Source organism: Corythoichthys intestinalis, chromosome 9 (assembly GCF_030265065.1).
Source record: "Corythoichthys intestinalis isolate RoL2023-P3 chromosome 9, ASM3026506v1, whole genome shotgun sequence".
Classification (NCBI taxonomy): Eukaryota; Metazoa; Chordata; class Actinopteri; order Syngnathiformes; family Syngnathidae; genus Corythoichthys; species Corythoichthys intestinalis.
This window is the reverse complement of record NC_080403.1, coordinates 3,324,063-3,349,212: the sequence shown is the minus strand read 5'-3', so window position 1 is coordinate 3,349,212 and position 25,150 is coordinate 3,324,063. Positions and strand designations below refer to the sequence as shown.

At 40.0% G+C, this 25,150-nt stretch overlaps 1 protein-coding gene across 2 annotated transcripts in view; it reads left to right on the top strand.

The window, feature by feature from the left end:
• The first annotated feature begins 4,191 nt into the window (after positions 1-4,191).
• The window catches only part of terf2ip (telomeric repeat binding factor 2, interacting protein), a 54,519-nt gene continuing 33,560 nt past the window's right edge, over positions 4,192-25,150 (top strand). Inside the window, exons 1-6 of one of the 2 annotated variants that reach the window (XM_057846213.1) lie at positions 4,192-4,323; positions 13,614-13,843; positions 15,230-15,360; positions 22,830-22,898; positions 23,007-23,437; positions 23,573-23,677. In XM_057846213.1, the coding sequence (XP_057702196.1) occupies positions 4,309-4,323; positions 13,614-13,843; positions 15,230-15,360; positions 22,830-22,898; positions 23,007-23,437; positions 23,573-23,677 (981 nt within the window). In that variant the 5' untranslated portion in view covers positions 4,192-4,308. Of the gene's footprint in view, positions 4,324-13,613; positions 13,844-15,229; positions 15,361-22,829; positions 23,438-23,572; positions 23,678-25,150 lie in introns of both variants that reach the window. The other variant, XM_057846212.1, reaches the window with a different exon arrangement.

Sequence of the window (25,150 nt, the reverse complement as noted above, 5' to 3'; positions counted from 1 at the left end):
AATCTTATTTATTAGAGCTTAGCGCTCTTTATTAGCGCTTAGCGCTCTACTGCTTTAAGATGGCGGCTGTTTGCTAACGCTGGCAAGACACGGCCTAGTCTGTCATTTCGCATCTAGTTCAACATACATGTGATCTCTATGAGACTCATCAGACGCTACCTGCAACTAACGTAGCATGTGCAGGCTAGTATTTAGCAACGTCGGCGTCGTTTGTAGCAGCTGTCTGCTGCAGTAAGTTTTTTTTTTTTTTGCTTCTTCCTCTACGCACGTGACATCAGCGCGTTGTCCCGCATTAAAAGTAGTCCGAGCAAAACGTGATGCTTAGAGCTGTCAAAATAAACGATTACTCGAGGTGAATAAAATTACTCGGATCAGTTTTTAAACTCGAGTTACTCGAGTTGCTCGAGTATTCGTTTCAGCTCTAATATATATATACACTCACCGGCCACTTTATTTGATACACCATGCTAGTAACGGGTTGAACCCCCTTTTGCCTTTAGAACTGCCTCAATTCTTCTTGGCATAGATTCAACAAGTTGCTGGAAGCATTCCTCAGAGAGTTTGGTCCATACTGACATGATGGCATCACACAGTTGGTGCAGATTTGTCGGCTGCACATCCATGATGCGAATCTCCCGTTCCACCACATCCCAAAGATGCTCTATTGGATTGAGATCTGGTGACTGTGAAGGCCATTTGACTACAGTGTGACATGGCACATTATCCTGCTGAAAGTAGCCATCCGAAGTTAGGTACATTGTGGTCATAAAGGGATGGACATGGTCAGCAACAATACTCAGGTAGGCTGTGGCGTTCCAACGATGCTCAATTGGTACCAAGGGGCCCAAAGAGTGCCAGGAAAATATTCCCCACACCATTACACCACCACCACCAGCCTGAACCGTTGATACAAGGCACGATGGATCCATGCTTTCATGTTGTTGACGCCAAATTCTGACCCTACCATCCGAATGTCGCAGCAGAAATCGAGACTCATCAGACCAGGCAACGTTTTTCCAATCTTCTATTGTCCAATTTCGATGAGCTTGACCAAATTGTAGCCTCTGTTTCCTGTTCTTTGCTGAAAGGAGTGGCACCCGACGTGGTCTTCTGCTGCTGTAGCCCATCTGCCTCAAAGTTCAACGTACTGTGCGTTCAGAGATGCTCTTCTGCCTACCTTGGTTGTAACCGGTGGTTATTTGAGTCACTGTTGCCTTTCTATCAGCTCGAACCAGTCTGGCCATTCTCCTCTGACCGCTGGCATCAACAAGGCATTTCCGCCCACAGAACTGCCGCTCACTGGATATTTTTTCTTTTTCGGACCATTCTCTGTTAACACTAGAGATGGTTGTGCGTGAAAATCCCAGTAGATCAGCAGTTTTTGAAATACTCAGACCAGCCCTTCTGGCACCAACGTCTCTCCTTTCAAGCTCGGGTCCTCTACCAGAGGCCTGGGAGCTTGAGGGTCCTGCGCAGGATCTTAGCTGTCCCTAGGATTGCGCTCTTCTGAATGGAGACGTGGGACGTTGTTCCTGGTATCTGTTGGAGCCATGCATCTAGCTTGGGGGTTACTGCCCCTAGTGTCCCGATCACTACTGGCACCACTCTTGCCTTCACTCCCCACATTTTCTTGTTCTTTTTTCCTGATGTTGCTATCGCTCGGGATTGCTACATCTATCACTACTGCTGTCTTCTGATGTTTATCCACCACCAGTATGTCAGGCTGGTTGGCCATCACCAGTTTGTCTGTCTGGATCTGGAAGTCCCACAGGATCTTGGCTAGGTTGTTCTCAACCACCTTCGGAGGTGTCGCCCACCTTGACTCTGGGGTCTCCAGTCCGTACTCGGCACAGATGTTCCTGTACACTATGCCTGCTACCTGGTTATGTCGTTCCATGTATGCCTTGCCTGCTAGCATCTTACACCCTGCTGTGATGTGCTGGACTGTCTCAGGGGCCTCTTTGCATAGCCTGCACCTGGGGTCTTGTCTGGTGTGATAGACCCCAGCCTCTATTGCTCTTGTGTTAAGGGCCTGTTCTTGTGCTGCCATGATCAGTGCCTCCGTGTTGTCATATATATGTATATATATACACATATATATACTAGGGCTGTCAAACGATTAACATTTTTAATCGAGTTAATTACAGCTTAAAAATTAATTAATCGTAATTAATTGCAATTAATCTCAATTCAAGCCATCTATAAAATATGCCATATTTTTCTGTAAATTATATATATATTCTGTAAAATAATTTGTTGGAATGGAAAGATAAGTCACAAGATGGATATATACATTCAACATATGGTACATAAGGACTGTAGTGGGCATTTCACTCTACTGTCATTTAAATCTATCTATGCTGTCCTCACTCCGAAGCGTCTACTTTTTCCAAAGCTAGACAGCTAGTGAACGACGCCTTAATAATCAGACTTCTTCCTTTTTCATCTGATTTATTAATAAAATGGCCTCAAACCACTGTCCTCTTTAGACCGTAGTGAAACTACAAAAAAAAGTACACAAGCATTGCATTAGCAACAACGTTAGCTTAGCACGCTATACAGGTTCACTAAACATAAACAAAAAGCGTCTCATACAAAAAATATAACATTTCGCTTACTAACATAATATGTACATTCTTTACAACAACCATACTTACGGACAAATCTTGTCCAAGGATCATAGAGACCCTACTCACCTACATCACAAAATGACGTGTCGCTGTATCCGGCCGCCATATTGTCCGTATTTTTTAGACCTATTCTCATTGTTTTCAATTAGTCGTGCAAGTTATAGAGCCAAAATCGATGTTTTTCGACCCGCTGTCTTCGCCGTCTCTGCCTGACATCTGCTACACTGATATTTACAACTATTTTGTCCACACAAAATCAGCCTATTCTCACGAAAGTTTGAAAAACTTGGAGGCTTATAAATACTTCGTTGCTGGTTGGGTGAAACAGGTCCTCGTCCACGAAAATTCTATCTTGTGCTCGGGAAGGTGAGTTACGAAATTTTCAATTCAAAATCTTTTGTTCTTGCTAACATCCACTGTCAAGTCTAATGTATTTCATGTCATTTGTCAATGGAGCTAGGGCTTTTAATGTTTATCTGGTTTAGCGATAGCACTCTCACTACATACATATATAATATGTAATAAATATGAAGTGCGATAGCACTACTCCAGATTGTCCCTAGTTGAATTTATTTTTTGGCTTTTGACCTCAATAGTGAAATTGTAAATTAATTGTATGACAACTGTCTTATTATCCCCTTATAATTATATATTTTCAGGTAGTTCATTCACAACGTCTAGTGTATGTTGTCGGCGATTAGCCTAGCAATGATCTTAATTGTGGTTCTCAGCCCAAAACCCTCTAAATATATATGAAATGCATCTTACCAGATATAAAATGACTGCTACATAATCTGAGGTTGTCGTTTGGAGCCCAGTTTTCTCGTCGAATTGCAGCAGTCTATCTCGTTCTCCTCTCCGGGTCTCTCGGAATACGGTAAAACTTCAAGTCTCTCCGTCTATCTTCTCTGTTTTTGCAACCGACCGCCACACACGACTTCACCATTTTGATTATTAATGTTAACGAGCAGAAAAACACGCCATAATAGGAGGAATTTACGAGGCGCTAATGCATTAACATGACGAGTAGACGAACAACATGGCGCGGGGGCGTGGCTGTGACGTCACGTGAGTAGGGTCTATAAGCACAACATTACAACGTAGGCGTCAGCCCGAGACGTTGTGCAGCCATATTGAACTGGCAAGAAAACAATAAACCATGTCGCAAAGCGACCACAAGAGTTCGCTGTTAGACAGCACAAAAAACCTTGCTGTAAAACTTACCAAAAGGCAGAATACTGTCTGAGCGGGACATGTGCGTTAATTGCGTCAAATATTTTAACGTGATTAATTTAAAAAATTAATTAACGCGCGTTAACGCGATAATTTTGACAGCCCTAATATATATATATATATATATATATATATATATATATATATATATATATGTGTGTGTGTGTGTGTGTGTGTGTGTGTGTGTGTGTGTGTGTATATATTTATTTATTTATTTATTTATTTGTTTGTGTGTGTGTGTGTGTGTGTATATATATATTTTAACTACTTTTTTAACTACTACTTTTTAATTACTTATGTCAACCAATAATGTTGTTATCAAGAAATTCCACTAGGTGGAGATGCTGAAACATCAAACCACATACAACATCGGGATTCAAAGAAGAAGAGATACGTCACACCCGGAAGTGTATTCTCCGATGGTTCTGCAAAGCGGGAAACACGCATGACTACAGACATGGTAAGTTTGGAAGAAACAACTTTATCTTGCTTTTAAGATGTTATTTATCCGCCTTAGCATCAGTAAAATAGAAAATAATCTAATGAAATTGGTTTCGTGGCTTGCCAACAGAAGGTAGCAAATCATACGTAAACGCATGAAACCTCACTTCAGATTCGTCTTGTTGGTGCTCGTCTAAAAAATAAGTGTTAACAAACGTAGAAGAGACCATAATGAGGCGCTTTGGTCTACTCATCGTGAATATGCCTTACTGATTAGCTAGAATGTTAAATTGGTATATAACCTCTATAAATTCAGCTTTTGTCCCACTCTCCACGAAACACCCCGCGCTGGCAAAACAATGCGCCGCCTTAGTTTGCAGGTTTCTAGAAATGCATTACAGCAGTCGTAAATGTCGTGTTAACGCTTAGATGCACACGTAACTGGATCCTACACTCTTACATAAGTGGGTCAAAAAGGACCGATATTAGAATCAATGTGTTTTTACGCCATTTTGTTGAAGAATAATCACTTGAATAATATTAAGTATTTAGGGCCAAACAAGAATTATTTCATGTTTGAAACATTTTTCACATTACATTTTTGAAAGAAAAAAAATTCAGCAACAGCAAGAGACTATATCCCCTCTTGTATTATATCATTCGTAATGAAGAGCTGAGATAGTGGTACTAAGTAGGGGTGAAAGTGCAGGGTTTCCCCAAGGATTGTTTGAAGCTGTGGTTGTGGTGTGCACCATGGAAATTGTTTCATATCATGGCCAATAAGATATTTTTTCAGCCTTTATTTTTCCGAGAAGAACCATAACAAATACCTATTTGCAAAGTTTGCATCCTGCCTGCACTTTATTTTCCTGGATTAAAAAAAAAACAACAACAACAATTTGAGGACTCTTTCATAAGAGAAATCAACAACCGGTGGTCACAGTTATAGTCAATGTGAGGCATGCTTCCAGTCCCCCTGCAGCCGGTTCTACATGTCTGTCTCTACCTGCACAAAAAAAAAAAAAAAAAAAAAATCTAAGAAATGAAGACATTCAAGCATCTCTAACTGACATTGTTCAGTTCTGTACATTGTAGGCCTGAATGATATTGGAAAAAACTATTGCTGCGATTTTTTTTGGGGGGGGGGGGGATATATACATATATATATATATATATATATATATATATATATATATATATATATATATATATATATATATATATATATATATATATATATATATATATATATATATATATATGACAGAAAACACTCAGGTGACTTGAAGTTCCGCTCTGAGACCCCCAATTTGGCCAAATTTCAAAATTGTCCTATATGCATGTGGGATACATCATTTGAAAGATGTTGTTTCTGGGGGAACAAAAATTTTGAACAGGAGAGCATTAAAAAAAAAAAATTTAAACAGCAAAACCCTATTTGGAGGCGAGAGCACGCGAGAGCAGAATTAAAGACGCCACGATTTTAACGAGATATTATCGCGTACTTACCTTGTTTCGATCCAAAAACTCCATGTAGCATGTATCACTGAGTGTCAAGACACAGCTGTGAATGGCCACATTCAGATTTTTTTATTTTATTTTATGGGTGAAACATGGTGATATAACAAGGGCCGCGATGCAGAAATCGCAGACAACAAGGAGTGGTTGAGATTTTATGTTTCATATAGTTACCCTTTTAAACGTTCTTTTTTCTTTTTTTTTTGTTTGGATGGATTATTTATCATCTAACATAACGGAGAAAATTCGACAATAACAAAAAAAAAAATACAATTAAGCGCTAGTTTTGAGGTAGATATTCGTGACTTTTTTACAGACGCCAAATTTTTCATTGTGGCGTAATTCGTTTAAAAGTTTAAAATATGTGAGTGAATAATTTTTTAAAGTTTTTTTTTTAAATTTTTTTATTTTTTATTTTTTTAACTAAATATTTTGAACAAATTTAGAATAATAAATATGATTACTTACCTTCTTTTTATGGCTTGGTTGAAACAAAAGCGGTTGTGCGACGTCTGTAAACGAGGGTTTTTAGGGTAAAACGGACAAATTAAAAATAGTTTGGAGGCTAATACCCCTTTCCCACTGAAACTAGTGGGTCAACGCGCGTTTTTCCAAGCCGATGCATCCCACTAGAAATTGGCATTTGGCACCTTTCCCATTGACAAAAAAGCCATGTCTTTTTTTTTTTTTTTTTTTTTTCTTCGCCCGTCTAACCCCCACCCCTCCTCAGCCGTGTGTAAGGTGCGTGACGTCACCACGCTAAGATGCGCTTCGACAAGTGCGACCGAATTCGTTCAGTTCAAGGAAGTTAACAATGCAAAGCAACATGGAAGCCTCCTTTCCGTTTGTGTTCTCTGTTTTCATGCGTTTTACTGCCACAAAATGGTCGAAATGCAGCAAAGGATCAACACTGTGCTTGTGCTGAGGCAACGTAGGCGACGTAAATTTTGGTTTGAAATTGAAAGGAGTCGTGTACGTCACAGGAGGAGGAGAAGAGCCTTTGTTTCGTCTGTTATGGCTATTGCTAACGCTGCTACACCGACTGTTCGCCGTATGTGGATCCGGGCTAGAGCACATGGTTTTTGTTTTTTGTTATGACGCATCACTTACTAGCCTACGTCACCACGTAGATTAGGGTGTTGACTGTTGACCCGGGGTTTTGCTTTCACACTGCATGGCGATCAGAGCCGAGGTGATTTTAACGCGGGTCGCTTGGCGGGTTGATTGACACGGGTCGAGGCGGGTCGCTGCACCTTTCCCACTGCCACCAAAAGTCGATTGTTAGTGGGTTGACACGGGTTTTTTGGCCAGTGGGAAAGGGGTATTAGTGCGCCATGAATCTGCTATGACAGCATATAGACAAATTGTTCTATCAAACTTAACAGTTCTTTTGGCTTAAAATACAGCAGTTTACTTTAAAGAGGGGTGCAAGAGCATAAACTGCTTTTTCAGTGTTGTCTGTGTTTGCCATATATATATATATATATATATATATATATATATATATAATTTTTTTTTTTTTTTTTTTTTTTTTTAAAGGAAATTTTTTTGATGACTTGAATAGCTGTCTGGAAAGACTTTGGATGACTCACCGTGACCACAGTGTACAGTGATCCCTCATTTTTCGCGGTTAATGGGGACCAGAACCCGCCACGATAATTGAAAAAGGGCGAAGTAGCACACACCGAACGCCCCCCCCCCCCCCCCCCCCCCGATTTTTTTTTGGGGGGGTGTTCAATGTATTAATTCTGATTCAGCATTGGAAAGAGATACATTAAAGACATTTTTTTACACTGCCACCCCCCACCCCCCCCCCAAGTATGTTTTTAAAAAATGTGTATATATATATTTATTTATTTATTTTATAAATGTTTTTTAAGCACCTCAAATGTAATAATTATGGATCAGTTTGAAACATAAATGTCACACCGAATCATTTTTAAACAAGATTATAGTACTGTAGTAGAAAAATGTTTTGCTTTATTATATGCTTCTCTTTATCTACCTTGGCTGCAGAATCACTTCCGGCGTTTATTTCCACAACACAACAGGTATACAAAGCATACCCATTCGTCATAACATCGGCTGCCTCGAACGTCTTTACACGCACACGCATTTATTCCAGCGCGCGCTTCCTTCATGCAGCAAGTGCCTAACAAGTTAAACGATTATTGAAACATGCGGCGCGTTTGAAGTCCGCTTCTCTGGCAAGATCAAACACAACCCTTAATCAACATCGTTAACTTTAATAAGCAAGTGCAGCAGAGGAACAAAGAGCTGGGAGAGGGAGGGAGTGACAGTGACACTATATGCGATCAGCCTGGGACAGGGAAAGCATTAAGCAAAGCAAAAATTTGTGGATTAAAAAAAATTAAATAAAATAAACTATCGCACGTCCTTGCGATGGGACTATTGCGCATGCGCACATGGCGTTTAAATCAGGGGTCCCCATCTGCCGGGCCGCGGACCAGTACCGGTCCGTGGCGCATTTGCTACCGGGCCGCACATAAATAATAATTTGATAACGACCGCATTCTGGCCGAATTAACCCTGTGGCCCTGCTTAACACACCAATATCTCTGTCTACTCTAGATATAATACTACTGGATAGATTACAGTGTTGTCATAGAAGTCCATTGATTGGACTGCTAGCAGTACATCTTGTTTGTGTATATAATATATCTATGTGAGCTTGTCCTCGATAATAGCGTATTACTAGGCCGCGGGCGCAGCACATTTGTTCCCGGAAATAATTAGCCCCCACACGAGCGAAGATAACTGGAAAACAGACCTCTTTGGAGATATTTTTACGGCGAAAAGGATATTTATACGGCGAAAAGGGCACCTGACGAGCCTACAACCTCGAAGACCCACGAACTGCGAAGGAGTGGATTCGTGACCCGTTTGTGAATAAACAGAGAGGTCGCAAATGACGGCGACCTTATTAAACGTACTATTAGGCTCGAGCGTTTACGTCACAGCAGCACGGGATCGTGCGAGATTTGCGACAACGCAGCCATTTCGGAAGCATGTCTGCATCACGGGACATTTAAACTTAACGGCAAATACAATTCAACTACGAGTGCCAAAGATGGAAAATGTAGGGAAAACTTGCCAGTTCGATACAGAGACAAACTTGTTACCACGGCGAAGGACAGATATGTGAGCAATTTTAAGGATGTGAACAATGTTGACCCTCACGAGCAAGCCAAACACAAATGGAATAAAGATGTCGACAAGCTTCCACCACTACGCGAAATGGACCTCATGCTCTATTTAGTGTTTGGTGTATGTTACTACTCTCATCAGCAATTCTGAAACTACAAATCGCTACAAAGCTACGAACAGTTTTGCTGCGGATGGGTGCAGGATCTGCACATTATGACCATAGCAAACGGCAACCCCATCTTTCTAGCAAAGGTAGGCAATGTGTGTTTACATTAGTCTGTGACCACGGATGTACAGATTTGCGTAAACAAACGAAATTAACTTACCGGAGTGGAAGTGCATAGAGCAAACTCTGTGTGTAACTGGAGAATCAAACGTTATGCCCTTCCTTCTGATCGAGGCCACCCATGCCATTCTTCGACGTTTGGTAAGTTCAGGTATGACCTTTTCCTCGCCTTTTCTCCGTGTAGGGATCCGGAAGAAACTCAATGGTGTTCCGTCGAGCTGTACATTCTCCTTTCTATTCGATCTGTTGTTGCAATTCTTTACCGCACAATAATTTCCAACCATTTTTAAAGAGCGACCTGTGTTGAAATGCCTCACTGTTTATGTTTCTCGCTTCCAAAATGGCGATAGCGGCGGAAACCTCGCGAGTGCCACATCATACGCTCGAGCCTAATTGAGACAACAACTCTACCGAGGTTCTGGATTAAAGTCATTCTGGAATATCCTGACATCGCGACAGGGGCATTGAAAACCTTGCTACAATTTCCAACATCGTATCTTTGTGAAGCGGGCTTCTTAATTAATGTTTAACGACAAGGCGAAGTCGTTAATGGTGAGCACGGTGTGCAGCTGTTGTGTGCAGTTTACATGGCAGGATGAATCTGAGGAGAACTTTTCTACATGTCCTTCCATGATCAAACGTAAGTTAATATTCCTTTCTTTCAAGAAAGTGTGTAGTGTTTACTTTGGAATCGCTGCATTTGCGCATTTTGCGGCTATGTTTAACGTTACGCGCATGCGCAGAACCGCATCGTTGCAATTTTTGATGGGTTGCAAAATTTGTCAGAACACCGGTCCGTGAAAAAAAAGACCCAAATAACACCGGTCCATGGTGCAAAAAAGGTTGGGGACCCCTGGTTTAAATGATATATCGTTCAGGCTTAGTACGTTGTACAGTTGACCAAATGTCTTACTGTGTTCATTGCAGAGAAATCTCTCGCAGTTCACTGTTGAGATGGGCACTGTCAACACAATGGCCCACTGCTGGCTCTCCCAATTCAACAGTCAGTGATGCCATCATGCTGACCTGGTCCATAATCTGAAACACATTCAATGGATTAGTCTATAGGACCACACTGTTTCAATCCCATGTTTTCACAGATTACATTAAATCAATTCAATTTAAGTTAAAACTGAAGTTTTTTTTAAAATTTTTTTTATTTATTTATTTATTTTTTTGTAAGAGTTACTTTTCTGATTGTTTTAAAGTTACTCCCTAGTGCAAACTGATATTAAAAAATAATAATGATTTGTTTCAATGAGATGAAAAACGTTTATTTCGCTATCTGTTTTGTAATTTTTGGATAAGGAATATGCCAATTTATAAACAATGAACCTTTTTCAACACTGTAGCTTTAGTTAAAACAATACAACTATGATTAATAAAAAAAAAAAAAATAATAATAGTTGCACAATTCTTCATACTCACCTTGCAGGGATTCCCCTATATTCAACAGATTGTGGCGCACCGCCACACTAAAATGAAAGCCGCCACGCCTGGCAAATGAGATGTATTTTATTTATTTATTTAAATAAAAAAAAAATTTTAAGGCCGCTTCAAACTAGCGGCAGCCGAGTGGGAGGAGTTCAGCGGACACCTATTCATTGTGTATTGTAGCCTAATGTTCGTAACTATGCAGGCCCCCCCTTAAGAGACGCAAGGGGAACGAGTAGGAAGAATGGGAGAACGAGCGAGATAGCGAGAGATAGCGGTCGCATGTTGTAGCAGCCCGCTGTTATTTTGTTATTGTTTTTCTTTATTATTGTTACCACAATAAAGTGGGTAAGCAAATACAGACTTCTCTCCTTCTTGCCCATATCCGGGGCATTACAATAATTTGGATCGGACTTTTCGGCGAAAGTGAGCGGTGGACGGCCGTCTTGGACGGAAAGCAAACTTTGACTAACTTGCGCTGAGAGACTGCGGAGAGGCGGGGCCCAAAATAAAGCCTTGCTCTATTTTCAGAGCGTTGGTCACAGTAAACGATTTATCAGTTCAAGCAGAGTAAAATGATACATATTCACGGTACAAGAACGTCGTTTCTGTGTCCATTGATTGGTAAGAAAAGGCTGTTTGTACGAGTGACGTGTGGGCGCTCCCGTCAGGGGGGACATTTCAAGTGGAGTGGCTATTTTTCGGCACAACACCGGCGCGCCAACTTCAGACAATTACGGCTGACGAAACTTTGACCCCCACCCAAATTTCGCGAGCTCTGGGACACTCCAAAAATGACTCTCATACCTCTCCTTGCTAAGTTAATGGTACCTCGACGTGCCTTTGTGTGGAAATTTAGTTTACGAACAACGGGGAAAAAACTATTCACCTTCTCACCGAATCAAGTAAAACTCTTTACACGGCTATTAGAATTCCCCCAGTGCTCTAAATGGGTCAGTTGACAGAAGGACTGTTATTGTTGTGGTAATGTAGTACTTATGAGGGTCAAATAAAAGGAAAAAGGAGGACTACGACGGTGGTCTGCAACCGGCGGCTCTCGGGCCGCATGCGGCTCTTTAGCGATGCTTCGGAGCTTTTTTTTTTTTTTTTTAAATGGAAAAAGATGGGGGAGGGAAATATATTTTTTTGTTTTAATAGGATTTCTAGGAGGACAAACATGACACAAACATTCTTTCAATTCATTAATATTGTAATGAAGTTAAACTTGTGGTGGCATAGTACAACAGAGTAGTCACGTGGTGCGTCATTCTCTATAGGATCCACTGCAGGGAAAACAAACATTTAATCATGAAGGCTAATTACGTATTTCTATAGTAGGCTAATATAGCTAGTATCGATAATTATAAGGCTTGTAAAAGGCTTTTAATTTTTTGTGGCTCCAGACATACTGTATCAGTTTTTTTTGTGTTTTTTTGGGGGTCAAATATGGCTCTTTCAACAGTTTGGGTTGCCAACCCTGAGTCACTACGAGATGTAAGTCGTACTATTGCCACGAGAAAAAAAGTCGCATTAGTACATCGGGTAACGTCGCTGTAATCAGCTACGCATTTTACATACATGTACTGTAGCTGAGAGGTACAACATTAGCCTGGCTAATGAAATATTTCAAATATATCTTTGTTATGGTTCTTCTTGGGGGAAAAAATGAAGAAAAAAAAATTCGCTGTGGCACGACATGGTGAGGCTGTCCGACTCCGATGCAGCCCACCACCACAGCTTCAAAAAATCCTAGGGGAAACACTGCCTTGATTTGTGCGGCACAGCCAGGGCTTGAACTTTGACAGTGTGAGAGTCTACATCACCACAACAATAATAATCTTTTTATTGTCTTAAACCACAATTACATTCATTAGGTTGAAATAACTTTAAGTGGATTTTTATCCCTATTTCCAACTCCGTGCCGATGAACTTAGGCGCAAGTTAACAACAGGAGAACTGATGTGATTTTCAAAAAAAGGCGTGTAAAGGAACAATTTGTATTTCACATGCTATTTCAGACGATGTACGGCAAATAGTGCGCAAATATTGAGCTATATATTTATATTCTTTTAGATGTCGTTTTAAATTATACAAATTATAAATTAGAATGTATCGTTAAATCTTAAAAAAAATCTGATTTGCAAATGCAATGGGTGGCGGCTTTTATTTTGTTGTGGCGGCACGCCATGATCTTTCCTATGTACGGGAAACCTTGCTGATGGCACTAATGTTGAGCTGATGCTGTGGGTTTAGGCTCACTAAAAGGATGATTTTAATTTTTAGAATTCTCTGTTATTTTTTTTTTTTTTACTTATTTTAACTTAACATTATACTTATGTTCCAATTTGCTAATATGTTTTGAAAAGTAAAAATCCAGTTCAATGGAAAAAAATGTTTTTTTATTATATTTTTTTAACCCAGATATCTCAACGTACACATTTTAGAGCTGTAATTGCAATACCGTGAAACCATGATATTTTGGCTTAAGGTTATCATATCTTCAGAATCTTATACCGGCACATGCCTAGTCGAAATATGTCCGCTAGATACAGCAGTTTTACTTGGCATCATCTTATCGATCATTTGTCGTTTCACTTTTTTTGTTTTTGTTTTGCATACATGCCTATGGGGGCAGCTAGGGTGGTTGGGGAAAAAAATGAAGTTAGATGAAAACTGGGATCTCACCTCCTGGAGTATGTATAATAAGAACTGTGTAAAGTTCTGTCTCTAACTGCGTACCTATTGTTGGGTGGAGAAGCTAGCATTGAATTCTTCAACCTCACTGTGTTGCTGCTGGCATAGAAAAAAAATTAGGGAACAATTAACTAAATTTGATTGGGCGTCAATGTTTTATAAAACAATATTATCTGTGTATCTTCATCTGGGTGTTTGTATTTCCTAAGATGGTGTCTGAAGGAAAGAATATCAATCAACACGACATCTCACCGGTGCTCTTCATGACTGTGGAAGGAGAACCCATGTCCTTCTATCTACGACCAGGGCCCGTCAAGAGAAAGCTCCATCCTCTCATTAGAGCTGGTGGAGGCATCATGTGCCAAGTCCAAACGCCGGGATCCATTTTGCTAATTGATCCTAAGGAAAAAGGCACTCTCAGTCAAAGCACAGCTCACCAGTAAGTGTACAGCAAAAATACACCAAATTCGGATCATTTTGTGACCGTCAGAAAAAAATTAATCAATAGAAAACATTTCTTAGCATTAGCGTCATCTACTATATGTAAAACTAAAACACCTTTTAAAGAGGGTAAGTTTAAATACAACATTCATATTGAAACTATTGAAATGTTGAAAGTCAGCATACACACTTCTCAGTTTAAACTGCCTCACATTTTTACTCCAAAGTTTACAGTAAATGTTCTAATAGGCTTTTCCTGACACTTTGCTTGATTATTTGAGTATTGAATCAGTGGATTAATTGGAGAAAATCTGGGGACACGCCCAAACTCCGTCTGATACGGAATTAGGAATGGAACAGTACACTGCAAAAACACAACTCCTTAAAAATAAATTCCCTTGTATTCAGTGTAAATCTACGAGAAATAAGTGAAATTATCTGCCAGTGCTTTAGGTAAATTTTACTCGGATTTCTTGAAATAAGAAAAATAGCTATCTTAAAATACCTTTAACAGATTTAAGCAGTCAGAAATTTTCTTAATTCAAGGATGGATATTATTTAAAACATTTGAAAGCAATTTTTTCTTGATATAGGTGGAAAATTGCCAACTTTTAGATGTATGGACTTATTCAGAAATAACAATATTTAAAGTAAGTGGAATAATCTGACACATTCTGTTAACTAGGCTTTAATACTGAAAAAAAGATGGAGAAAAATTTGACTAGATATAAGAAAAATCTTCTGACTCTGACGTTATGAATGTGCAGCGTCCTCTGTGACGACATTTCACCATTATACGTGAACACAAAAATAAGAATTGTCTTTTTGTCTGTTTTGTGGGTCTTGATCCTTTAATTGGGCCAATTGTGGCCCACCGTCGTCCATATTCTTGTGATAACATTCTACAGCTCACGATTACTACAACAAATAACACAGCGCTAATATCAGCGTAACCCCAAGTGGATATGTCAAAAGTGCCATCATAAAACTGCAACCGTACGTGTGTTAGTGAGCTAGAGAGTGGTGTATTTTTATGTATTTTTTGACATTAATGGGATGGATAACTGAAAATACTGCAAACATAGAGAAGCCAATGATAACACAGCAAAGTACCTTCTTTCTCTGGGGGGGGGGGGCAGTTAAGATAAATGTACAAAAAAAAAAAAAAAATTCACAACTTTCACACCATAACAACTGAACAAACAGGTAACTAATTATTTGCCTGAGCATGACTTACCGGTACATTTCTTACTTTTTCTTCACTGATACTACTTAGTGAGCCCTTTTAATGTCTGATCTTTGTGTATAGGGACTGTCAATGGAGAATATTTTGCAGAAATTAAAATCATTCTTCCTTTTCTTTTTAAAATTTTTTTTTATTTAGGTATGTGTCTATCCAGTACATCCACGACTGTGTGGGTAAAGCTGAGCAGCTGAACCTGGACGACTACAGAGTTGAAGCCAATAAGGACCCAGTGTGCTCTTTAACTATCAAATCTTCCTATACTTTAAAAGGTATACCCCACAAGCTACCCACATACTAAAAAATACACAAAAAAAAGTTCTCATACATTAATTTGTGCGAACACCGCAATGATAACTAACATAAACAAAAAATTGCTAACTTGGATGCATTAACTCAGGGTTCGTAGTCGTCCGGGTGCGTCAAATCGGTGAAAATACTTGGATGTTAATGGTGCCCTGTGGGGTTATCTTTACCCCCGCCCCCCCCCCCCCTTTCACTATATAACACGAAAAGTACGTTCTTCCTCCACACCCACGAGTATTGGAAGTGCTCTACAACCTGGCAAGCTTTTCGCTACCTTCTGGTTTTAAACCCAGCTGAATAAAGCATAATGAATACAAATAAAGTATTACTTAAATTCGCACATGTGCATTTGCTGTTGTCTAGTTCGGGGAGTCCTCATGTTATGATTTCCCTGACCTACGACGTTTAGACTTCACGATGCCTGTATTCTTCTCTGTACATCGGGAGTGTCTTTGCCTTTTTGGCTCTCCTTTTTTTTTACACTGTGACCTAGGGGTGTGACAAAATATCGAAATGGTGATATATCATGATACAGGTTATGGATATGCTCCTGCCAAGAATCGAGATATCGTTTAAAAAAGATGTCAATGTCTAAAAAAAAAATAAAAAGGAACCAACAAGTTGCTACCAAAATCTTCCAACTATGATAGTGTCTCAGGTTAACTCTAAGGCTGCATTGATGATGCTCGACGCCCAATCCATTTAGACTGGGAACATTCGTTCATTCAAAACCAGAGCATTCAGTCATTCTGTCCGATTTTCAGGGCATTTACAGGTCACTTGTTGTTCATTTTAAGGTATTTACAGGTCATTTCCTGTTGAGTTTGAGTCACTGCCTATTCGTTTGGGTGATTCCCAGGTCACATCCTGTTCTGCAACTCAAAATAAACAGGAGGTGACCCATGAAATACCCTCAAATCAACAGGAAGTAACTGAAAATCAACATGTAAGTGACCTTAAATTGCCCAAAATTACCTCATTACCTAGCACTTGCTGCCACTGACGGCCATAGACGTTCAATCCGTTTGAAGTGGGAGGGATCACTGCCACCCTCCCAGTTCAAATGGATTGGACTTCTACCTGTGATAAACTCAATCCAATTCACAACAGAAGCTTGTTTTTTCTGTTTATTAGTTTATTATTAGAATATCATAGAATGAGTTCCTGACCAATATATCGATAATCGTTGTATCGATATATAGTCAGATGATCGTTATCGTGAGCTTTGTATCGTAAATCGTATCGTATCGTATCGTGAGGTACCAAGAGGTTCCCACTCCTACTATGACCCCAAAGAAGAAAGTTGGGTCTTCTAGTGATGCTGGTCATCAAGCCACAAGTAAAACATTTGCCATGGAAACAAAACTTGACATCATAAAAAGATCAGAGAAATGAGACGTGGACAAACATCGGTCAGGATTAGCTGCATTCAGACCAAAGTTAAACAGTCGCTCAAAAACGCCATGCCCGAGCGATGCCTGTCGCCAAAAGCAATTTGTGTTCACACAGACCTTACGTTGCCAAAATTCGTTGCACTTGCACATGCTTACTCAGCAATAGCGCTCAAAACCTTCTTATTCTATATTCACCTCTCAGTAAGTACAAGTTATTTTTTTTATTTTAATGTATTGTAGCGTCTTCAAGGACAACGCTAAGTTAGTTTTTACGGGTTCATTTGCAACTGAAAGCATGGAACACAACTACTGTAAGACGTATCCGACACCAACAAAAAATGAAAACAAAATGACAGCCTTTGCGCTCGAGCCAACACTCCACACATCAACTTTGCAACCTGAAGATACATTTAGGTCTCCAGACTGCTCCTAAATGTGGGCATTTCACCACTAAAATTTGACGTACGCAAGTAAGTTTTACACCTACTTGCACATGTGCAAGTAGGACTTTTTTAGATTTCACATTTTTTGGGGAAAAAAAACAAATTCTGGATTTTTTTTTTTGTGGCTGACAAACCTCTACTCCACACTTAAGCTTAAATTTTGTTGGCAATGTGCACATAAGTCGCAAAAGCATTGCTTTTATCAGTAATATATTAAAAATTAGTCAAAATGAAAAGGTTCCTCCAACTTGTGGAAAGTGCAATACTTATTAATGTTGTTTGAGACCAACTTGACAGCAGACCAAAATTGTGGGCGGGGGCGGGCACAACAAGACGTCAAGTACAGTGGTACCTCGACATGTAACTGCTTCGACACACGATCTTTTCGACTTCAGACGTAAAATTTCACGCGCCATTTGTTTCTACATCCGACGAGATGCGCGAAATACGACGATTTATGACCGCGCCGCAGTTTTTGTTTTCCCACAAGACGGACTCATGGCGGGTTTTCTTGTGAGAGAAATCAACATGGGTTCCAAGAATGTTAGTGCAGGTGGTGAAAAAAAAGGGAAAAGATGAGGCTTACCATTGAAATAAGGATGGAAATGATAGAAACATCTGAGCGTGGCGTGCGCGTGCGTGAACTGACTCGACAATCCGGCCGTAGAATGTCTACCTTCCTGACTGTCCTCCTCCGACCTCTGTTCGCCAGTCTTTGTAGGTTAAGGTGACAATTATTAAGACCGTAAGATCGCCCAAAAAATCGCCAGCTTCGTAAGGGTTTTAATCATTTACTTCAGAACATGTGCAACACAACATTCCTACTGTCCGTCGCAGCTTAACATGAAAAGTTTAAGTAAAATGTCCTCTTTCACTCTGTCAAGTCAGCTTCGCGGTTCATTCAGGTACACCACACAAAAACACATTCGCCCTATTGAAACCCAATTTATTACATTATTACAGGTATTATTATTACTAGAAGCATGCCAAATTTCCGATTCTTATTCGCGATTCGGCTGTGGAAAATTCGAGAACGATTCACAAACATGCAAATTCCGATTATTGAATTATACCAGGTAAAGCAGAACTAAAACACAGTCAGCACGGTCTTCGGGACGCAATGAGGAACGGACCGAGAGCAAATATCATGTTCAACTCATGCCACTAGATAAAAAAACAAAAATTCCTGACTGCGGCCGTCAGCTGGTTCAAACAAAGCCCAGTTGCTAGTTGCTACAAACCAGGCATGAAAATCTCTCACCTTTCGGCGAAATTCGCCGTTTTGAAGTCAAAAAGGATGACCTACGTGAATCGTGTAGATCCGAGGAGAAAATTTTTTTAAGGGGGGGGGGGTCGTTTGTAGGCATGTGCCAGTTACCTTCACGGATTACCATGCTATGAAAACGTCGCGGTTACAAAACCACTAAAATTTTCCGTCATACAGTAGTACGTATTCGTTATTTTTCATGTGTCGAAAATGCAGCCAGAATTAGCTTGGCGCGGCAGCGCTTACCCCTTCCCCTGTTTGATGCTGCGTGTGTCAGTGACGCTATTCCAGCAAACCCAAAAACAAGCACTCCAATCGCATGGCGTAAATTCTTCAATTTATTGATCTCTCAAATCGTGGTAACTGAAATATACCAAATGAATACATTTAAAACGTTGTACACTCGTATTTTTCCACATGTGAGTAGCTTCAACAGTTTAGCTTCATGAAAAAGTTCGTCAAAAACAAAACACATTTTCCTTTCAAATTCAATACACAAAGTTACTAAAAACTTACAAAGACAAATGATAGGCAAGGCTTAGCTAGGACAGCAACTTCATTGAGGTTAATCACAGCCGCTGAGAGAGAAACAAGTTTGTATGCGGGGAGGAAAAAAAAAAAAAAAAGAGCGTCAAAGATCGCTAATTGCGACAGATGATCTTGTACTAAGCACAAATTCACATTCGCTGGAGGAGGTAAAGTATCACTCCCAATTGTTTTTAGATGAATGCATTTGCCAGCATATTGAATTTAGTGAGTAATGGTTTTCGTTTTCATATTTTGTGGTATGACAAAGTTACTGCTGTTCGTTGCAGCTTGCGTCGAACACTGCCGGAGCGTCCGGTGAAAAAATAGCTCCCGTTAAGGTAGCGTCAAGCTTGTGTATTTAACGGTAATATAAAAGCAGTGTTGTCAATAACGCGGTATCGTAATGCGTAACTAATCTGATTACTTTCTTTCAGTAAAGAACAATCTAACGCGTTAATTTTTCTAAATCAGTAATCTGAGTAAAATTACTTTCCTTGATGCCTGTGCGTTACTATTTTGTTATTGCCCCATAATGTGTGTAGAATGAAGAATACTGTAGTCATGGGAGTGACACCACATGTCACATTTTTTAATCGGGGATGGAACAAAAAGGGTCACGTGTATTACCATGATGCGTGAGCGCTGGGAGTTTGCGGCCAAAACAACATAGCCTTGCTACCTCGCCAGGATGCAATGAAATAGGCAGGAGATATACTACAAACGGCTGCATTTGCACACTGGAAACACAGCCATTACTTCACATTTTTGTCCAGTAAAGATAACAAAAATATCTCCGTGCGCTGCAAACTTTGCGCTGGCTCAAAAAGACTGTCCACCGCTATAAGCATCCAATTCAAGTACCACTTGGAATTACAGCACAACAGGTAACACGACAGCCAGGACTTTTTGATACTGCTCGTGCTCAATCCTCGGTTCAAGCTCAGTTGTTGTTGAGGGTTTTGAAAGCTTAGGTTTAAAGAAATTCTAAATATCCATCTTGCCTCCTCAGCTGTAGTTTTGGCTAAGCAATGCAAACGGCCGTCTCTAAGGTTCTATAGTCATATGATCTGTTCGAAAAATAATTTGGACCCATTATGAAATACTTTGAAGGATTCCTGTTCATTTTATTCATTTGTGTTGTTTGTTTTATTGCTATAAAACTTTAATAGACAACATTTTAAGGGCCATATTCAATGGTCTTTATTTTAAAGGGGAAGTTCAGAATTTTTTACATTAGGCTTAACCTTTGAGTTAGCCGGGGTTTAATTAGTCGTTGGAAATTATTTGAACAAATTCTGTGCAGTTTGACAGTTATTTGCTAGTTTCAGGGCTCCGGAGTGGCTAAGCTAGCGCGAGTCAATGGTGGTTGAAATCAACTCCTTCAACTAATTAAACCCCCGTTAACTCGAATATTAAGTCTTATGTGAAAAATTAAAATGGTCAAATTCGCCACATGTAGGACGTTTTGCCGACGGCGGACATTTTGGCAGAACGCCGGAACATATTTCCTCCACACCTTTCTCACCTTTTTTACCCCTGACCCATTTTCATGCCTGACAAACATACGGCTATAGTAGATCTCACATATATGCAGAACTAGATGCTAAATGACAGACGACGGCGGTGTTAGGACATATAAAGAGAACTAGATACGAAATGACAGACTTGCCATTTAGTAGTTGCCGCGTTGTAAACAGCCGCCATCTTAAAGGAGTAGACTTCTCTAGAAGGCTCTGTTGTAGCGAACCTAATGAACTTTTTATCTGAAATACTCCTAAATCGGCAAAATCTTGACTTGAATCTATCTTTAAATGATGAAACAGTTTTAAAACTTTGACATGTTGTAAGTAGACAGAAGGGAAATTATGGAAGAACGTGAGCAATGTTATCAACTTTAACGGTTGATTCACATCATTGAATTAATTGGATGTAGTTTAAAGCTGCTGATACAGAATGGGGACTTGAGTATTTTATTTAATGTTTTTAACTGTTAACTTGATGCTGAAATATTAGTTTGGTTTAGCCTAATAGGATTTTTTAAAACTATTTTGGAACTAATGTAAAAAACATTAAAAGTGGGGGGCTTGGGTGACATCAATAATGATTTATAATCGAATCGAAGCCTCTGAATCGTAATCGAATCGTTAGATACCCAAAGATTCCCACCTCTAATTGTTACTTATTGTTATTGTTATTGTAATTGTTATTATTCCAATTTTTATTCATAATTTATTTGTTTTGCTCTGTGTAATTGCTATTTGCAATAGTACTGGCAGTTTTGTTAAGGATTTAGTGTAGGTTTTTGGGCTGTGGAAGGAATTAATGGAATTATAATGTATTCTTATGGGAAAATCCTGCTCGACATCCAACCATTCTGACTTACAAGCAAGGTCCTGGAATGATTTAACTTCGTATGTAGAAGTACCACTGTAGTGTGCTCTACTCGTTGCTAAAAGTCGCACTCAATCGTATGACATTTGACAAGTAGAGTCACATAAACAGCATAGAGTATCGGGAAGTAATATCACTTGATTTATATTTTTACCACAAAATAAACCTTTTTTGCAATAAACCTGCAAAGTCAAGATTCTTTGTAAAATTTCATCATTTTGACAGCGCCATTGTTTAGTTACGCTTGCGTGAAATCGTGCAAAAACTTACATGAGATCGGTGCCATATCGCTCTCAGAAATCCTAGATGGGACTAGTTTTAAAAGTACTAGTGTGGAGCGGGTCAGGGGCTCGACACACAAGAGGCGATGGCAAAATGCGAAAGACATTGCCGTTGAGGTGAAAGCCAACACACGGGGCGCGATGCGACTGCACCGGCACGCGACAGGGACACGCACCGCCTTCTTCCTGTGCCTCATCGCTCGTCACTGATTAGCTATGAATTTTTTGGGCATTTTAAAATTTATTTTCTGAGCGCCAACAACTTTCAATACTCTGCTTTTTGGTTTATGTCTGGAAAATCATGCCGGGGGTAATATAAAGTATGTACTGGTCACACACTGCTAAAATGATAAGCTCCTCCATGTTGACAAAGCGTGGTGTGTGGATTAGGGCTGTCCCAAATGATTATTTTTCTCCCGATTAGTCTGCAGACTTTTTTAATGATTAGTGGACTCATCGGATATTTTTTATGAACCTTTAAAAAAAAAAAAATTGCTAACAATAAAATTTTTGATGACGATTATTAATTCACAAAAATATTTTGGAACACTTATATTATTTATTAAAGTACAAATAAATAAATAACAATAATGTATCACAAACAATGAAGTCAAATACTGATGGCATTACCTAGTGCAAAAGAATGGAATGTAAACAGTTTCAGAACACTGTGACTTCACTTTTCCAACAGGATTCAAAACAATTGTTACTTCTTGTGGTATGTCTGTATTTTTCTCAGCATTAGTGTGAGTACCACCATAGTACATGAATAAATGTCACGTATCACTGGAGTGAAGTACATGAAAATACCTAATGATGTACGTTGATACGACGGAGTATTTGCCCCGAATAAATAATTAAAAAAAAGAAAAAAGAACGAGATTAAAGTCATAATATTGCTGCGAGGGAAAAAAAGTTACATTATTACGTAGGGGTAATGTAGCTGTGAGCCACTTCGCACATACATGTACCTTCGCTGGGAGCTACGACGAAGCATTAGGTTAAATTCTTCTATTGGTTATAATTTCATGTAAATGAAGCAAGTTATACTACTAACACTGTTAATTGCGTGAACACTGCAACGACACAGCATGGCGCACCTTACAATCAAGTCTGTTTGCTTTCCATCAGGCAGGCATGCGTACAGCCCAGCTGAAGACGCCGCCATTCTGAAGTACATCAGCCGGCGAAAGTCTGAAAGTAAAGGCAACAGTGTCTGGCAGCAAATGGAAAAGGAGCATGTGACCACACACAGTTGGCAATCAATGAAAGCTCATTACAAAAATATTCTTACTCGGAAACTGTTAGAAGACAACGGAGCAGCAGGTGAAGAAGACGGAGCAGCCAGTGAAGATGCCGGTGAAGACGGCGTAGCGGCCGGCGAAGACGGCGTAGCGGCCGGCGAAGGCGGCGTAGCGGCCGGCGAAGGCGGCGGAGCGGGCGGTGAAGACGGCGGAGCGGCCACTGGAAACGACAAAGAAGCCGGAGCGGCCACTGGGGACGACGGAGCAGCCGCTGGGGACGACGGAGCAGCCGCTGGGGACGATGGAGCAGCCGGTGAAGACGCCGTAGCAGCCGGTGAAGACGCCGTAGCAGCCGGTGAAGACGCCGTAGCAGCCGGTGAAGACGCCGTAGCAGCCGGTGAAGACGCCGTAGCAGCCGCTGTTGACGCCGTAGCAGCCGCTGTTGACGCCGTAGCAGCCGCTGGTCACGCCGAAGCAGCCGCTGGGGACGCTGAGGTCAATTCTACGCACACACACGCACAGTCATTTTCTATTGCCAATGGAGGGCGGAAAATGACTACATTCATACTGTACAATAACACCAATAGCGAGACTGCAAGTTATTTCAATATGGTATCTGTCTTGTTGCAGGACAACAACGAAATGTCAGACAGTCCGTCCTGTGTCAAAGATGCTGCTCCTCATACTGAGCCAAAAGGCCCTCCAGAGACCAACTCGGCTGATGATCTTACACTGGTATGACCTCACATTCAATGCCATAAAGGCAAAAACGTACTCCATCCCCACATACATCGCTAAAATTACTCCTGAATCAGACGAAAATGCAACAGTTTTGTTCACAATGTGTGACATTTTCATAGTGTACGTGTAGTACATCAGCTTGCATTGTAGCCGTGTTTGGGTCATGTCAACCGTGTGAGATGTGCTGCGCATCTCCCTCACTTTCCTCACCGAATTTAGGATGTTTTTCAAGCTCGGCTTCGCTCCATCTTGCTTGTTTTGCAACGCATGGTAGAGGTTTGTTTACCTATTTTGGAAAGAGAGAATATGCAATCTTGCTTTAGCCTTTAAAGGTCTGTGCTGAGGGATCATCACACACTAAATATAACTTGTCGCGTTAGCATAGCATTCGCGTTAGCATTAGCATCAACTTTAGCGTGGTAAGAATCCTTTTAAAGGCAAGGCAAGGCAAATTTATTTATATAGCACAATTCAACACAAGGCAATTCAAAGTGCTTTACATCACATGAAGATCATAAAAATCACATTTAAATCAACACAACGTAGAAACGAAGACAAAAGATCGCATTTAATCACAGAATAAAAATAAATAAATAAAATAAAAATAAAACAAAAACTACTACTAATAATAATAATTGAAATCAGCAATGGAGATAAAAACAAGAGGAATAGAAAGCAGGTAGATTGAAATATATAGACAGTTATAGATATGCAGTGCTAAACAAAAGCGTTTTTAGCCCTGATTTAAAAGAGCTAACAGTTTGAGCATACTTCAGACGTTCAGGTAACTTGTTCCAGAGGTGAGGAGCATAATAACTAAATGCTGCCTCACCCTGCTTGGTTCTTGTTCTTGGAACATGCAGAAGACCGGTTCCAGACGACCTTAGGGGTCTAGATGTCTCATAGGACTCTAACAAGTCAAGCATGTATTTTGGTCCAAGGCCATTAAGTGTTTTGTAGACGAGCAGTAGTATTTTATAGTCTATCCTTTGACTTACTGGAAGCCAGTGTAGCGATTTCAAAACTGGTGTAATGTGGTCCAGCTTCCTTGTATTTGTGAGGACTCTGGCTGCAGCATTCTGTACCAGCTGCAACTTCCTGACTGATTTTTTATCAAGACCTGTAAATATACCGTTGCAATAGTCCAATCTGCTGAAAATGAATGCATGCATAAGTTTTTCCATGTCTTGTTGAGTCAGAAGTAGGCCTGAACGATATTGGAAAAAACTATTGTTGCGATTTTTTTTAGGTGTGCAATATATTGCGATATTATATTGCGATAGTAAAAAAAAAAAAATAATAATAAATAATTTTAAAGAAGTATTCACTAGATGACTTGAATAGCTGTTTGGAAATACTTTGCATGACACACCGTGACCACAGTGTATTCATATAATACGGTTTCATTTGTGAATGATTAAGATTGCTGTATTATTATGAAGGGATCCAGGAAGCCATGTCTGCACA